We start from the raw sequence: 18057 nt of genomic DNA, 5'->3' as shown, positions 1-18057 counted from the left end.
CCAGGGAAGACATGATTCGTCAGTTCGAGCTGGACTGTTCCCATGAGGCACAGGGTCAAGACTGATTTGCATATAGCGGTGTCTGAACTGGGGTGGAGAAGTGAGTTAAAGAACGATGATGGATTCAAACCAGATCTGTGACTGGGGGTGAATGTCTGAAAAGTTTCAATGCTCCGTCCATCATCTCCTTGCGCTTGCTTTGTTCGCCCTAAGTTGGCAGGGTATGCCCAGACGTGGGCTTCTTGCTCACTTTACCACTGGATTCAAGCTAGCCTGGCTGATGGGGGATGTTAGCCTGAAACCGGTCCCAGGATGCTTGTTTCTGGTCCAGGGAAGACATGACTTGGCAGTTCAGGCTGGACTGTTCCCATGAGGAACAGGGTCAAGGTTGATTTTTTTATACCTGTGTCTGAACTGGGGTGGCGAAGTGAGCTAGAGAACGATGATGGATTCAACCCAGATCTGTGACTGGGGGTGAGTGTCTGAAAGGTTTCAGCGCTCCGTCCATCATCTCCTTGTGTTTGCTCTATTTCATTAGTACGCCTGATATATGCCTTAATGTACACCAATATTACCTGAATGAATTTTAAAGTTCTTGTATTAGCCTGAAGCGTCCTATAACCTTAACACGTCTGCAAAGTTTTGTGTTTCTCTGAGGCCTAGAAGCAATTTTATATAGTGTTCACATTTCCCTGCTTATCATAGTATGTGTAACCTCGCTTTGGACATTGGCATTAAGAAGCATGAAGTTCTGCTTGCATTGCTTTACATGAGATGATCTGCTCTCCTGCTCATCAACTGGTTTTGTTAAAATAACAAATTTCCTTCATGTACATGTATTAATGTATCCTTTGACTTGTATTGAGAGAAAAGTGTGTAAAAAGGCATTTAGAAGTGAGTAGATTACATGCTCCAACTGGGTTTTAAACAGTGCTATTGAAATGTCAATCATCACTTATTATTTCATTTGCATAGTGGCTATTTTTGCATTAAATGCATGTTAGACTTGCAAGCTTCCCAAAGCGGTGTGTTCTATTTTAATTTCATAAAGTAAACCCAACTGTATCTGGAATTTCTACATGTGGTACTACCACATCACTAAACTAGAGTACATTTAATAAGCCTGTAAGTGCACATTATCTCTATAGACTATGCTGCAAAGCCCAGAAGCGCATACGTTTCCATTGGTGCAGCAGGTGCAGTGGCACCAGGGCCCAGGGGTCTGAGAGGGCAACTGATCCCTGATTATTGTTTTATTTTACAATTCAAACAGCATCATGGGAGACACTGTATCTGTCTTGCACTGAGGCTCATCATACACCGGCTACACTGCTGATAGCCCACCTCAAATGCCAATTGTCATTTAAACCATAGAGTCTCTCGGATGAGGATATGATTACATCCATTACGCTGAACAAAATGTGATGGTGGGGTACACAATGATTAATGTACAATAAGTTGTGTATTGAGTCAATCAGGGCTGAGCAGTGTTGTATTATCGATTTTCTTTTAGTCCACTATGGGCAATATATTGTTTAGGGTACAAGAATTTGAGGCTACAGATCAATACTATTTTTATTCACAATTCAGCCTGTTTAGTCTGCTACAGTCACATACTTACGTATGTGGAATTTGTAAATTGCAAACTTAGTAAAAGGCAGCAGAGCGCTGTACCGGGTCTTAGGCAAAGATACAATCAATAAGTGATAAAGGAACAAATTAAACCAATGAGGAGGTAGAACAAAAGACATTGTACTAGTATGAGACAGCGATTTTTGAAAGAAAACATTTGAGGACCAAGGGTAGAGCTAATGACCCAACACAGAAGGCTGTTCATAGAAATGCTTTCTTATGCAAGTGGTAAGCCATAGGCGAAGAAGTGATGTGCAATGGCTTAACTTTCCAACAATGTGCCCTGGACCGTACAGGCTACCACTTTGGTGTGTGTGTAATTGGTTAGAACTCACAACAATGTGACTGGGGCTTAAATCATCAGGGAAAACTGTATTTCAACACCCCTTGAAAAGTTTTGTCAGTGTATCTACTGCAAGCCCTGATGGGTAATGTAATCCAAGGGCACACTTGTTCGGGTCTAAACCAACACTTTTATCATTAATACAATTGCATTATAAATGTTAATGTTCAACTCAAGATGTTTTTGGTGTGGCAGGCAGGATGAGTTATTTCTTCCATTATTTACTAAGGGCCTCATTAAGAGTGCCACAGATTTGTCCATCGTAACACTGCCCCACCCTCAGAGTTACTGATACCAAATAACCCACAAAGATACCAGTTATCTTGGAGGTACAGAGTTAATAGGGATTGCAAGTTTAAATCCCGAAATGACACTGACAAATGTGGGATTACTGGGATAATCTAGAATACTGTGCAACTCCACTGCTAATTCAACATTCCCAGTAGGAGTTTAGCAGCGGGAGTCCTTGTTGCCGGCCCACAGAAAACTCATAACAAGAATTTAAGATTGAAGATTTCTGTTACTTTTTCAAATGTCTTTAAGTTTGATAGTGAGGTATGATGTTGTTTTTCTTTTATGTTGCTCATAGATAAATCAAGTTTCTAAAAAAAAAAGGTTACGAAATACAAAATTGATTAAGTAGTAGCTTGACGCAATCTAATATGGTAATTTAGAGAGAAATACTCAATAGTCTGTTTGAGCACCAAATTTTGCGAATTCATTACATTACCCATTGGAGAGCTTATTCAAACCAACATGTCAGAAAAGAGAAGACCTTAATTCAAGGGAGGATACCATCTATTCACTGTATATTTTCTTGGTGGTCCCAGGGATGTGGATTTTTTGCATAGTCTTCATTCATAATTTAATGAGTACTGAAGAAACATACCTGGAGAATCAGAGGTGGATCCTCAGTCCCTCAGGAGAGCATATCTAAGGCAGTGGTTCCCAAACATTGTGGAACCACAACCTACATTTTAGAGCAACAAACGTTCACAACCAACCTGCCTTTAATGGACACAGACATACAGTCTTACTGATAAAACTGTATAGTACACAAATATTATTGTGTGGAAATCGTGTTTCTGTGAATATTTACCATTTGTGCATCACCAAGTAAGTGCCTTAATTTGTTTTGATCCGATTAAAATGCCTTTATCCAGCACACTTCAGAATTACAAACTATAAGTGCTTCATTTTTGCTTTCTTAACTGTTGGAAGGATACCGTTCTTTTACAGTTATTTACATTTGTTTATGGATTGCAAAAAATATCTACATTGTCACATAATTCACTTAGCCCTACCATGCCTTATGGGACTACGTAGACTGTCAGGGAAACAGAAAGAACCGCTGAAATTCCTAGACCTAGCACTCAGTTTAGTGATCTGGGTCATAACGATGAGATGGAAGTCCCCCAGATCCCCCGCAGCGGCTGCATGGCAGGCGGATTTAGTGCAGTGGGGTCGGGCAGAGGGGGCGGCCCTTCGTAGAGAGGAGGAGAGAGGACTACGGAAACAACCTATAGCACTAGTGTGGGAAGTCATGCTGATCGAACTAGAAACACTTGACTTAGCCCCAACACAGGTGAATGAGTCCCAATAATGCGCACAAGCCCGCAGGTACTCCTAAATGAAAGGCACTTTCAGCGTAAACAAGTGAATTTCTTTTGTTGAACCCACCCTATAGTTTGAGAGCTACCGGAGACCTCCCAGGAGTAGTAGAAATGCTGGGACCGGATTGACCAGGAGTGAGAGAGGGTGGGCTAGGGAGGGTTTGGGTAGAGGGTTTTATGTGTTCCTGTTTAACTACATAAAATGAAAATTACTACACTAACATTCGAATTGTATTGAAATACTCCTCAAATGATATGTTGGGTCATGACTACAATGCTCTGTTTATCCTTTGACAACTTACATTGTAATGCACATGAGATACTGATATGTTTGTCGCATAATGGGGAGAGATATAAATCAAAAAAGACTGTCCAGATTGCATGACCCTGTTACCATCAATGTCAAATTTGCAGTTGATAATAAAGTGTGTTATAAAAAAAAATTGTCACATAATTCACTTGAAAAACTCCTCTCACTTTGCAGTCCGAGAAAGAAAAGAAAGCACCAATCCCCAAATTAAAAGAATAAAGCAGTATGACTCTGTCTGTGAATCACCAAATGTGACAAATTAAAAATAGAATTTAACCCCTTCGCCGCGGCACGAATTTCGCCGTGGCGCGGGGGTGAGCGCGGCGCTTCCGTGCTCGTGACGGAACCGCGCCGTCATGAGACACGGGTGGCGTGTGCTCAGGATGGCGTGGTTCCGTCATGACCACGCCCACTCATCAATTCGCCAGCACAGGCGCACATCAGTGTCGCGTGGGCGGAGTGGCCGCGGCATGATGGAACCACGCCGTCATGAGCACATGACGGCGTGGTTCCGTCACAAGGAGGTTATGAATGAAAAGGCATCTTTATTTATAACTCTGACTTTCGCACCAAAGTCTGCTTGAGCCCCACCAGTGGGTCACGCCTCACAGTTTGAGAAAATGTAAGAGTTTATTCGTGATTCCATTGTCCAATTGTTGAAGACAGCTGTACATAATCTGCAACGGGTTCCTTTTAATGCAAAGTTAAAGTAACATACCTTGGCCTTTCCTTCCAGGTAGCTCTGACAGAAACTCCTCAGGTTTTCAGAGGTCACGTCATCGGCTGGCATTTGATACTTCGCATCACTCGTCAGGTTTAGAATTCGAACAGCAGGAACATCCACCTCAGTAATGCGAAAATATTCGAAAAGGCGCCCATTTCGAGTTTCGTTTGTATCGACCAAGATGAACATGATCTGCAGATTGGAAAGATAGTCTCTGTGAGAAGATTGGTCTGTTATGGCACGAGGGTATTTCCAATATGGCGCCACTAAAAGAGATGGTGAAACTTCAATATATACACATTTATAATGTAAGGATTTTTATTCCAAAATGTAGGCCGGTAATAAATTGTATATTTATTTGTATTTGTGCGCAGAAATTAAAAAAGTTTACTACAATTAATTTTAATGATTCACATACTTGAGTCCATCCAGCAATGCTGTAATCAGCGCTGGGATTAATAAATTGCTGTGCGGGACATAGAGTAAGAACCTGATCAGTAGCAACTGGAAAGGGAAGGTGTATCAATAAACATGGGTGGAGGTGACAAATAAAAAGTGTTTGCCCGTGCAGCTGGACAGTCCAATTAAGCAAAAAAATATTATGACTTAGCATATCTAAATCTCATACACACACATTTGGCCGTATTGTGTGTGCCATTGGAATATCAGGATCAGGGGCAAACATTTATTGTCCCTGATCCTGGTTTCCTAGTTGTATAGTAAAACTGCATCCCAGGTATTTTTCCCATGCATGTACCACCAAGTAATAATTGGCAAAATTGGCATAGGGGAAGGTGCCTAGACAGAATATTGGAAACAAAAATATTATGGGACAAAATATCATGTCAAGAAACTCGAGGACAAAAATATCATGATGGTAGCTCCTATAGGTAAGCAAAGTTTTACTATATATAACTCCACACAAGTACCTTGACAATATATGTATATCTTCAAGGTATATAGATATGGAATTAAGAATAGGAAATCTCTACTTACCTATTTGCACTTCCCTTCTCAATATGTTTGTCCTTTATACTTTTGACACGATATTGATTCCCCACAATATTTTAGTTTCTGATATTCTGTCAGTGACACTAAGGGAAGAGTGAAAATGTGCATAATTTGGGAGCAGTAACTCTGATCGATCCCTCATTCCGACCTTCAAAGCTTAGAATCGTTTGGTGAAACATGAGGGGAAAACCGCAATCTGCAGTGGAGGATTAAAGTGGCTTACATGAAGGAAAAAAATTAAATTGTGCTAATAACAAGTTTTTTGGAAAACCCAATATCTGAACAATCCCTTTTTTAAATCTTGCGTAACAAATGGTGCTATGGATTTAACATGCTAACTGGATCACGAGGGCTGTACAGGCCTTTTATTCCACCAGGCATTTTTCCATGGGCTTAGTTGGAGGCCGGCTTTGAAAGTCCAGGGCTGGTGCCCTTGTCACTTACTCCTGCCCCCTACGGTTTATTTCAGCACGCACAGGATATTCAAGCGAGAGAGAGGGGGCCGGTAGAGGAAGGTGTCCCTTCCTGCACAAGTGACACCTTCCTGCACAAAAACACTCATCTCTGCAACGCAGGCACCCTTGCACCGTGGTGCAAGTGTATCTGTGTTGGGGCATAGCAGCCCATTGTCCCAGGGCAGGGGGGAGGGACAGGAATGCACCTTATCTGATAAATACAGCGCATTCCTGCCCTTTTCATTTGCAGTAGAGCAACACAGCAAGAAGGCTTGCGGAGCTGACCTACGGGAAAAATGTGTAAATGAGGTCCTATATGTGCATGTAGTTTTTTTAACCCCTCCCATGCTTGTGACGGAACCGTTCCATCACGAGCCTCGGGTGGGCTGTGCTGATGACGGAACGGTTCCGTCACGGCTCGCTCACCGCGCCTGCGCGGCGCGAATTCCGCACCTGTGCTGACGTTCTAATGGGCGGGCGGGTCCGTGACGGAACCGTTCCGTCACAAGCACAGCTCACCTTAGAGCCGTGATGGAGCGGTTCCGTCACGAGCACGTGACCGCCGCGTGGCCCCGCCTCCCCCTTAGCGCTGCGGCAGAATAGCCGCCGCAGCGAAGGGGTTAAAGAAAAATCTTGGCTTGCAGCAGGCAACCCTAGCAGCCTCGACACGAGCAGTCATGCCCAACTACCATAATTGCAGTTTGTTTTCTGGACACATACCTCACACGTTTTCACTCATACCTATGCTAAGCATACCACACATAACCTCTTCTTCGCCTATTCAAAACCTCACTGTGCACTGTGACTGTCCCAGAAGAAATTCATTCCACACTTCTTAAAAAACATCTCTAATCCTACCTCCAACTACCTTCTACAGCAAAACTACTTGAACACTTTACCTACTTCCAGCTCACACATCACCTAAAAAGAAATTCTTTTTTTGATCCCCCCATAAGTGAACTTCTTATCACTGTAGGGAACGGAAATCCTAGTGTCTAGACGGAATGCCCTTAAAACAATTAGCAACAGAGCTGTCATTAGACTATTCACCATCCTGACACTGTTTACTATCTTCAACAACATTTAACCACCGCACACTGCTCTCCCCGACCAAAGGGTGCCAAATTTTGGTGCCTTGATCGCATCTTTTCACCCAGACGGATTACAAGTTGCCCAAACGACATCAAACTAATCACCAACAAACCAAGTAACAATTGGATTCCACCAAGGCTCAACCAGGCCCCTTCCACTATCAAATGCATGCATGACAACAATAATCTCCTGAGTACCCATGCTTGGTCTGAAATGCTACTGCTATATTGACAGGTACCTAAACCATCTACCGAATATGAGCACCCTAACCTTCTCAAGCTTCAAAATGGGGCCATCCCTGTGTGTTGAGTAACCACCTCAAATACAATTAAAATAATACTACGTGAGTGGTGTGTGTGCGCTTGTGTGTGTGTGTGTACCTATCTAGCAACCCATCCAATGCCCACGCCCTTTACCATGAACAGCTAACAGCTTCACCAGCCTAACGCTGTGCAACACTATCAAAAACCTAGGTACTGTTTTGAACTCTAGCTTACTATTAAAACCGAATAGCAACTAACCTGCTTGTGTCAGTCACAATCATTATGTTGCGTTCCTCCAAACCTTCCGTCAACGAAGAGGAACAACCCATTTAGTAAGAATTGCAACAGTCCGATTCTACAAAATATCTCATGATATAGTAATTGTCAGCACCCTATGAAAATCACTCTTGATGTCCACTATATCAGAAATCAACTTCTAGGCTCTGTTGGTTACACACAGATAACATCAAAGTAGGCCCCAGAATTCCATTAAGATGGCGTCATAAAGTATTTGACAGATTTCAAGCTTATAAGAAATGCATTTCTGTGGGTCATTCATTTATATTACTCCAAAGCTACATTAATGCTAAGAATGTCGTTTTGGTCTTTATGGCTGTTTAATGTGTTCTGCCATTCCAACTCCTTACAGGCCTTTGCAGTGGTCATTAATGGATATAAATGTCAAGAGTCATGCAGACGTCCTACAGCCAATGCCACTTCACAGAGCAAAGTTATGTTATTAGCCATTAAAGCCTGGGTCCAGTAATGTTTTTGATATTAGGGGACCTTAAAGCAAAGTCCTAGTGGAGGATGTTCACCCTCATTGGGAACAGAGTCCATTAACACCATGGAACTGAGTTTGAAACTACCAAAAACCAATGAAACTCACTAGAAAAATCTGTAGTTAGGGCTAGATAATGTTGGTGGGAAGTGAATAATGCTTTCAACACAAACCCTAAAAGACAGGAAATACAGTAGTTTGGTTATGCTCAGCATTGCTTATAGCACCAATACCCCATCGCACCAAACCCTTCAATGGCCATCCCACCAAACCCTTCGATGACCATCCCAACAAACCTTTCAATGGCCATCCCACTAGCCCTTCAATGGCCCCCACCTAACCCTTCAATGGCCTTCCCACTAAACCCTTCAATGGCCCCCACCAAACCCTTCAATGGTCATCTCACCAAACCCTTCAATGGTCATCTCACTAAACCCTTCAATGGCCATCCCAACAATTCCTTTAATGGCCATCCCACCAAACCCTTTAAGGGTCATCCCACCAAACCATTCAATGGCCATCCCACCAAACCCTTCAATAGTCATCCCACCAAACCCTTTACTGGCCATCCCAACAAACCCTTCAATGGTCATCCCAACAAACCCTTCAATGGCCATCCCACCAAGCCATTCAATACCCTATCCTAACAAACCGCTCAATGGCCATCCCAACAACCCCTTTAATGGCCATCCCACCAAACCCTTCAATGGCCATCTCAACAAACCCTTCAATGGCCATCTCAACAAACCCTTCAATACCCCATCCCAATAAACCCTTCATTGGCCATCCCAACAAACCCTACAATGGCCATCCCAACAAACCCTTCAATGGACATCCCAACAAACCCTTCAATGGCCATCCCAACAAACCCTACAATGGCCATCCCACCATACCCTTTAATGGCCATCCCACCAAACCCTTCAATGGTCATTCCGCCAAACCCTGGGGCAAAGCCTTTGGGCAAGTGCAGAAGGCTCAGGATGTAGGGCCTGCACCCAGTCCCAAATCACCAGATCAGTTGTGAATGGTCTTCAGTTGAGATCGGTGGGCTCCGGCCAAGGACCTGCACCCATGTCCTGTTCCCATCAGCCATACGTGCAAGGCCTTCAACTGTGTGCAGCAACCTTTGAGCATAGGGCCAGGCAGGTCATGCCCCAGCCCAAGCCTGCCCAGCCTAACTACCCAGGGCTATTTACCATGTGCATCAAACATGAGGTCCGGCATGGGCCATTGCAAGGTCCTGCACCCTAGCCTCATACACCTTAGCTGGGTAGGTCCCAAAGCCATATACAGTGACCTCTGGGTGCAGGGCATACTGCTGGACCCCAGGACCCTCCTACCAACTTCAACTATGTGCTGCAGCCAGATCACATGTCCAGTGTGGTCACTGTGCACATCATTTGGCTATGTGCAATTGCACTGTGGATTTTTATTTCTACATGATTAATGGCAAGAAAATGGCACACAGGCCAAAAATCCATGTCTGGATCGGTGTACCCAACAGCGAAATAGGTGTTTTCACAATTGTTTGAGTAGAGTTTACCCTCTGGCATTTCCAGTTCCTCGTTCATGTTATGGATTTCCCCCTGCTGGCTGTAGAATCACAAGTTGAACCTAGCTACTGCATCTCATCCAAGTTCAGTTAAAGTCTGTCCTGCAGTTTCTCCTCTAGGAGTGATAGAATCTTCCTTATGGAAGTTGACATTGAGTTCGGCACTTTGATATCCTCCCTGTCCGTGTTGCCCCCTTTACGAATCTTTAAAAATCTCTTCAGGCAATGTTGATAGATTATATTTTAGCAGAGTTTTGTGCTGTTTCGTCAAACAGCGACTACGTTATTAAAGATGAAAAAAGGTCAGTGCTTAATTTGAGCCGGTGGTTTCCAGTGCTCAGCACCTACACTTAATCATCAACACTGGCACGTTACATGTGCACCAGTTAAGGACACATTCATTTGCGGGGAGATTAAGTGATTTGTCCAGAATCACAGGATGTGGAGTCAACGCTGAGACTCGAATCAGGCCCCCCAGGTCCGAACTCGACAGCTCTGCACATCACTCCACATCCTCTCGACACTTTCATTGTTAGTAGTTGGTTCTGTTGTAGGCAGCGCTAACAGGAGAAATGGGTTGGTGCAAGCAGCCTCCTGACGAGAGCCTCAGCACTTATTTGTTTTACAAATTAACCACTTTAAAGAATAACACGGAACAGATTTGGGAAATGTGGACTCCAAGGGCCTGAATATGAGTCAGGCGGAGCAGAATTACCTCATGGATTTCTGCTCTACCCCATTCTGAGCGATTAGATTTTTCCACACCCGTTTTTTCCGGGTATGGAAGAACCTGGCTCTATTTTTCTGCCCCCAAAAAACACATAGGACTTTGGATGTAGCCGCAAGGACATCTAAGTCTCCTATGTGTTCTGACGGGGGAGTATTACATTCCCACTAAAAATACTTTCCTCTTTCCTGTGCTAGTACCCCCTCCCCCTCTCTCACCCGGCACCCTGTCCACATGACCCTGCATAAATGTACCATCTGCTCAGTGCACATGGTAAATGTATGTAGTAGAACCACATAGAATGGCAAATTCATATGATCTTATGACCAGAAACCCCCCCCCCCTTAAATGCATGGAATTTTACAAACACCACAGTACTGTGCAGCTTATAATCAGGGCCTAAGGGAGGTGCACAGCATGCATCCATAGACCTCAAGGGAGGTCAAAGGGGTTTATATATCATGATGCCTCAGACTGATGGGGCCATGAACAGTAGTCAGTTGCCTTCTAGCAGTGTCAATTGATGTACAAACTGCAACTATCCTGAATTGTCCATATTTCTTCTCTAAAACCCTCAAGTTTATTAAGTTCCACATCAAAATGCTGATACTTTATATGGTGCGATGACGCGTAGAGTTAAAAAGGCTCACCTCGTTCACGTTAATAGGTAGTGGAGGTGGTGATTAGAGTATATTGTATTATTTTTGTGTTGATGTGCTATTGCATTATTGGTCGATGTAGTTTTCTGATGTTATATTTTGTGTGAGATTCTGCTGTATTGCTGTTTTATGTATTTGTGTTGTTTATGTATGGTAGGTAATTTATTATGCATGATGAATTAAAATCACAGCATGTACATAACACAATAATTAAGTACATTGTTTATGTATGGGTGTGTTGTGTTATAGCACCACTGTTTTGTAATACTATGTTCTGTGTGTTGTTACAGTAGAGATGCATTCTGGTGTTCTGTTGATGTGTCTTGTGTGCTCTATTGTTTTTTGTGTTGTGTTGTTGTGATGTCTTGTGTTGCCATATTCTTGTTTTATTAATCGGTTCGGTTGCTGTGTAGTGGGTGTTCTGTTATTATGCTGAATACCATGTTGTGTTTTCTTGTGCTAGGTGTTGGGCTGTTTTGCTGTGTTGTGTTGTGTTGTGTTGTGGAGTTGTAATGTGTTGTTATTTTGCTGTGTTATGTTACTGTGTTGTAGTAGGATGATGCAGATTTGTTGCAAAGTTACTGGGGGATATGAAAGGTTAATATTGTTTGTGTCTTGATCATTACATTGGCAAACTGGGTTGAAACTGGTTCAAGAACAGCAAATTCAAATGAACAACAAAGCAGATCGGTTCAAATACATGCTACGTTTGGTGTCATTCCTTTCATCTATTTTTGCAGGACTTCATATGAGAAATGCTACTTTAAAATTGCGCTCAATATTACTCCCTCCTGCCAAACTAATCTACACGAATGTTTAAACTTATAGCCTGAGATGAAAGGACAAAGCTTATGCCAGATTTCATATGGATCAGTCAAATAGCGTCCTTGTGATAGCTGGAAAACTAGGATATACATACAACAATCTTTCGAAGTCCACTGACACATTTACGTATTGCGTATATCTAAAAAAAATCTAATTATTAAATGTACACAAAACCTAAAATATGATAAGTTATGAGAAGATTTCAAGCAGGACATAAAATTACTCTGCATTGCTATTGCCACGAAAACATTTACCCCAACCTCCATCAATCTGTTTAGGATGAGTAATAAAAACGCTGAGAAGTGCCACAAGTATTAGAGAAAACAACAAGCATTGACAGAGCCAATAGATTCCGCTTTAGACACACGTCTATTGACTTTACCAATGCTTGATTCATTTGCTGTATCTTAATGTTAGTCTACAATTCAAAGAAAGCATCAAATTAGCAAATAAAACTAACAATTAAGTATAAAAAAATACCATTCCAAGATGGCCACCTGATAATGTGCACACAAGGAGATGCACAGGCGGCCATCTCAGAGTTGTGTGTTATACTTGAATTTTTGCAAAAACATTTCTAAGATATCTGTGCACACATATCTGGATGCAAGGGTGGTCCTCTTTCAATGCTTTTTGTTACACTTCATGGTAACATCTTTCACAGGTGGCCATCTAGGCGTGGAATATTTAAATGGCTTTCAAATACTTTTTTAATAATAAAAGATAGGAAGCACGATTTAATGGCGGCTGCCCACAGCAGTGCCCAAGTGGTATGTGTACCACTGACAACGGCCACAAGTAGCCTGATAGTATTGTGTGAGCAGCTGCAGAACCCTCACAGAGGTACACAAAAATATATAAAAGGAAAAAAAATTAAAAAAAAAATTTAAAACAAAGGATATTGGCCCACCATCCCTTGCACTGAAAGATACTGTGTCTTTGAAGGAAGTGCACATTTTGCACACACAAATGTAGTCACTCACAGAGAGAGAAGCAAAAGGCTGAGGTGGACTTACTCATTGTCCTGTGATATATATTTTGAGCAAAAAGCTAAGGACCAAAAGCTACTCTATATTTGTATATTAAATATGTATTTAAAAAAACTGTAATCTGAGGAGACAGCTAACAGGGGCAGCTCCTCCATTTGAGTGGAGGCACATCACCCCACAAGCCCCAGAGTTGAAAAGAAAAATAGTAATAAAGTTTATTTGTTACCATTTGTTTTTTCAGCAACCTGTCCCGAACTAAGCGTCACGATGGGGCGGGGTCATTGCAGCCGAGTGGGAGCAGGGAGCTGTGTGCTGAAGTTTGAAATGGACATGTCACTTTGGCCGGCCGTCTTGCGATGGCCAGCCAGACATGAACATTGTAAACCTCTCTAACCTAGCTGTCATAGACAGTCTGACCCTGTTCCTCTTGGGAACAGTCCAACCCGAACTGCCAAGCCATGCCTTCCATGGACTGGAATCAAGCTTCTAGGACCGGTTTCTGGCATTTCAGCCGTCTTCAGCCAGGCTTGCTTGAATCCAGTGGCAAAGTGAGCAAGGGACACATGTCTGAGCATACCCTGCCAACTTATGGTGAACAAAGCGGTACAAAAGGGGGTGGTGATGGACGGAGCATCTGAACCAATCAAACACTCGCACCCAGTCAACAGATCTGGGTTTAATCCATCACCGTTCTCATGAGGCACAGGGTCAGACTGATTTGCATATGGCCATGTCTGAACTGGGGTGGCAGAGTGGGCTAAAGAACGGTGATGGATTAAACCCAGATCTGTTGACTGGGTGTTAGTGTTTGATTGGTTCAGATGCTCCGTCCATCACCACCCCCTTTTGTTCCAGTACTTTTGAGAGCACTGAGTGAGGAAGCTCCCCCCAATCCTGGTGTTTCGCTTATGTTTGTTAACAGCATGAGAGTAGTCCCTGGATTGGTTAGTGGAGCTGGCTGGGTCCTGCATTGAAGCCTGCCTAGAGGAGAAGGCCTGAGCTAGGAGGACATCGCGCAGCAAGCCAAGAAGGTAAGTCTATTTTTTTTTTTAAATGGTCACAATCACAGATTCTTTAATATAATCCTCATGAGCTGTCTATCTGCAAGGAAACTTTTATTGAAACTTTGAACATGTTCGGACTTCTCGCTGAACAGATCATTTTGGGGTTCAGAATTTTAACAATAAATAGTCAAAGGATAATTGACATATAATGACTATGAAGAGTGGTCATTTTCATATGGACTGGTGATACTGAAGAACTGACAGGTTAGGCTCTCCAAAAAAACACGCAAATAACCTCTTAATATTCATATAATCTACAGTATATAGAATGGTTTGTGGTAATAGAATTATATTAGATATCCGAATACTATAATATGAGGATTTTACACAGGAATTTATAAAACATGATTAATATAACATTGCTCACTTACCTTTCCTCTAAACTCCACTGCAGCAGATTCATAATTTTCATAGATTTTACTAAAGTTATCAGATGTCTTTGATGTAAACAGCAAAATGTGACTTCCAACAGGAACATCAAAAATGGTCACAGAAGTCTGTAAAACAAAGAATATTACCTGTGTAAGTATATCTAAAGATATATAAAGACACACAGGGGGATATTTACAAGAAAATGGTGCAGCACTACGTCATTTTAAAAATCAAGGTTGTGCCATATTTACAAGTATACAGCACACCCCGTGTTTTCCCTTGTTCTGGCACTCACAAAACTGCCTAGCGCCAACACAGACACCCTTGCACCATAGTGCAATGGTGAATAAATGACGTTACAAGGCATGCTTTTACAACTCAGTCTTTACATCACAACTACCATCACATTTCATGATTTTACAAAGCATGCCATGACGACATATTTTTAAAAACTACCATTACAACGCATTCCATTACAACGCATACCATTACAACGCATACCATTACAATGCATAATACTTTTAGGGCAACAATAGGGTAAGTGTTGGATAGTGTAGGGGTAAAAATTACTATTCCCACTCCAGTGAGTGCAACAGTAGGGTAAGTGTTGGTTAGTGTAGGAGTAAAAATTACTAAGTGTTGGATAGTGTAGGGGTAAAAATTACTATTCACACTCCAGTGATTGCAACAGTAGGGAAAGAGTTGGATAGTGTAGGGGTAAAAATGACTATTCCCATGTACCCCAAAACCCATACCCACCCTAATACTAACATAATCTCCATTACTTACCTTATAATGTGTTGTAACAGCATGCGTTGGAAACATATGAGTTGTAATGACATGAATTGTAGTGACATGCATTCTAATGGCATGCATTGTAATGACATGCAATGTAAAGACAGTTGCATTGTAACAGTTGCGTTGTAGAGGTTGTTGTAATGACTGCGTTGCAATGGTATTTCCCGCAATGATGCCTGTGTTAAAGGGATGATTCCTTGCAATGCAGGCACCCTTGCACCATGGTGCAAGGGTGTCTGTGTTGCAAGGAAGGATTGTTTATGTGCAGGAAGGGACACCTTTAAAGGTGATTTGCTCTTTTAATGTCTGCTGCAGAATGCTGCAGACATAGAAAAAGCAAAAACGAGGAGAAATAAAAGTATTTCTCCTTGTTGCGCCAATCTAATGCCTGTTATTCAGTGGTGTTAGTTTTTGGACAGCCCTACCCCCCTAGCTGGCCACACACTGGATGGGGTTTTCTCTAATGACCCCAGACTAACAACAGGTCCCCCCATTCCCCTTGCATGGTCAGACCATATGGCTGTCCCTCTCGAATTAAAATCTCACCTTTCTTCCATTCCATCTTTTGACCCCAGGAAAAAGGAACTCAAACGGAACTACACAAGGATTAAGAATGACACACTGGCCCCCTTAATGATTAATTCTAGTCTACCACCTTCAGGGGATGTCAGCGCCGCTGCCCTCGATCTCTCGAACTCTATTGCGAGAGCCGTGGACTTCCTGGCACACGCCTTACAGTGTTACTCTGCCAGAAAGAGACCCTCGGCTCCCTGGTTCTCAGAAACACTTATGCTACTAAGGCAGGGATGTAGGAAACAGGAGAGGCTCTGGCGAACTCTTTTCGATCCTAAGGAGAAGGAAAAACATAAACTCCTCCTTAGAGAGTATAAAGCGAACGTAATTGAGGAAAAGAAGGCCTATTTTTCTAACTTAACGGCCTCTCTTAATTCCCCAAGGGAACTGTTTAAGATTGTAGACTCCCTCTGCACCTTGCAAACACCAGATCCTATAGTGGGCTCCCAAGAGCTGTGTGATAAGATCTCTACGTTCTTTCACACAAAAATAGTTGATATTCACTCCACCCTTGAAGCTCTGAAGGGTCAGCTGGAGCCCCCATCCCTTCCGGTCCCGCCCCCCATAGAATGCCGGGTAAATGAACCCCATAGTAGCCTGCTTAATTTCCCCCTTCTCACCTCTCAGCAGCTGGACCTACTTTTGGACAAAATCAAATCCGGATCCCCATTGGACCCCTGTCCCCTTAAGATCCTGAAGGACTGTAGGGAAGTCTTGTTGCCCCACCTTTTAGAGGTGATGAACTGTGCAATCACTGAAGGCGTTTTTCCATCCTCTTGGAAAATGGCTGTGGTTAAGCCCCTGCTGAAACAGTCCACTTTAGATCCTGATATACTAAAAAGAAATCACCCAATATCTCTGTTGCCGGCCCCAGCAAAGACGCTTGAGGTACATCTTAACCAACATCTGACTGCTTTTCTAGATAGCTCCGGTATGTTGGATCCTTCCCAACATTGCTTTCGAAGGTTCCATAGCACCGAGTCTGCGCTTACGGTGGTCGTAAATAACATCCGCTCGAAGGTCGATAGGGGCCAAACTACTCTTCTGGTCCTGCTCGACCTGACAGCAGCTTTCGACACCCTGTCTCCCTCAATTCTGGTAACTCGCCTTAGGGAGATGGGGGTGGAGGGCCCAGCGCTGAGCCTTCTGACCTCCTTTCTTAATCAAAGGGAACAGAAGGTTAAGTTGGGAGAGTACCTGTCCCCCGCCAAACCTGTGCAGTGTGGGGTCCCGCAGGGGTCGGCCTTGAGCCCCACACTTTTTAACATCTATGTGGCCCCACTTGCCAGGCTGGTAAGATCTTTCAGGTTGGAGGTGTTGTCTTATGCTGACGACACCCAAATCATGGTTTCCCTCTCCCACTCGGTGAGTACCTCCGCCCTTAACTTCAGGAACTGCATGGAGGCAGTCTCACAGTGGATGATCTTGAATTCACTGAAGTTAAACGGAGAGAAAACCGAGGTCCTGATCTTCGGAAGAGATCAGGATATTTGGTCAAGCGACTGGTGGCCTCCATCCCTGGGAGTTTGCCCGCTGCCCTCGAAATTCGCCCGGAATCTGGGCGTGCTGATTGACACCTCACTCTCTATGGACCAGCAGGTAAACAGAACCGTTTCCACCTGCTGTGGTGTTATCAGGATCTTGAGAAAAATAACTCACTACCTTTCCCCAGAAGCTCGAAAGCAGATCGTGGTGGCCCTGGTCTCATCGAGACTTGACTACTGCAATACGCTCTATTTAGGCATTAATAAGGGACTGATTCAGCGCCTGCAGATTGTCCAAAATGCGACTGCTAGATTTGTCCTTGATGTCCCCAGTCTCTCCTCTGCCACATTAGTGAGGAAGAGCTTGCACTGGCTTCCGATTCAGGCTAGGATCTCGTTTAAGATCCTGTGCCTTGTCCATGGGGTCTTGTTTGGAGCAAGCTCAGAAGGCATAAGATCGCTGCTGGTCCCTTACGCTCCCAGCAGAATCCTTCGCTCCTCCAACAAGAATCTTCTTTCTGGCCCCGGGTATGTTGAATCAGGTGGGGAGGGAGGGCTTTTTCTTCTCTTGCCCCGAAGTTGTGGAACACCCTCCCGCAAAACTAATAGTACAACCATCTGTTATGCTCTTCCGGAAAGCATTAAAAACATGGTTTTTCTCAGAGGCCTATCTGTAATCTGGCTCATATCACATTTTACATCATTTGTTTAGGCGCCTTGATGCCTTTGGGCTAAGTTGCGCAATATAAGATTGCCTTCATTCATTCCTTCATTCCTTCATTCATTCATT

At 43.3% G+C, this 18057-nt stretch overlaps 1 protein-coding gene across 1 annotated transcript in view; it reads right to left on the bottom strand.

The window, feature by feature from the left end:
• Nucleotides 1-18057, bottom strand: part of PDILT (protein disulfide isomerase like, testis expressed) — a 303945-nt gene that overhangs the window by 141140 nt on the left and 144748 nt on the right. The window contains exons 6-7 of the mRNA XM_078665093.1: nt 14412-14537; nt 4617-4814 (exon numbers count right to left, since the gene is read on the bottom strand). Coding sequence (XP_078521219.1) covers nt 4617-4814; nt 14412-14537 — 324 coding nt within the window. The remainder of the gene's footprint in view (nt 1-4616; nt 4815-14411; nt 14538-18057) is intronic.

This window comes from Lissotriton helveticus, chromosome 10, assembly GCF_964261635.1.
Source record: "Lissotriton helveticus chromosome 10, aLisHel1.1, whole genome shotgun sequence".
Taxonomy (NCBI): domain Eukaryota; kingdom Metazoa; phylum Chordata; class Amphibia; order Caudata; family Salamandridae; genus Lissotriton; species Lissotriton helveticus.
This window is presented reverse-complemented; position numbering and strand designations above follow the sequence as displayed.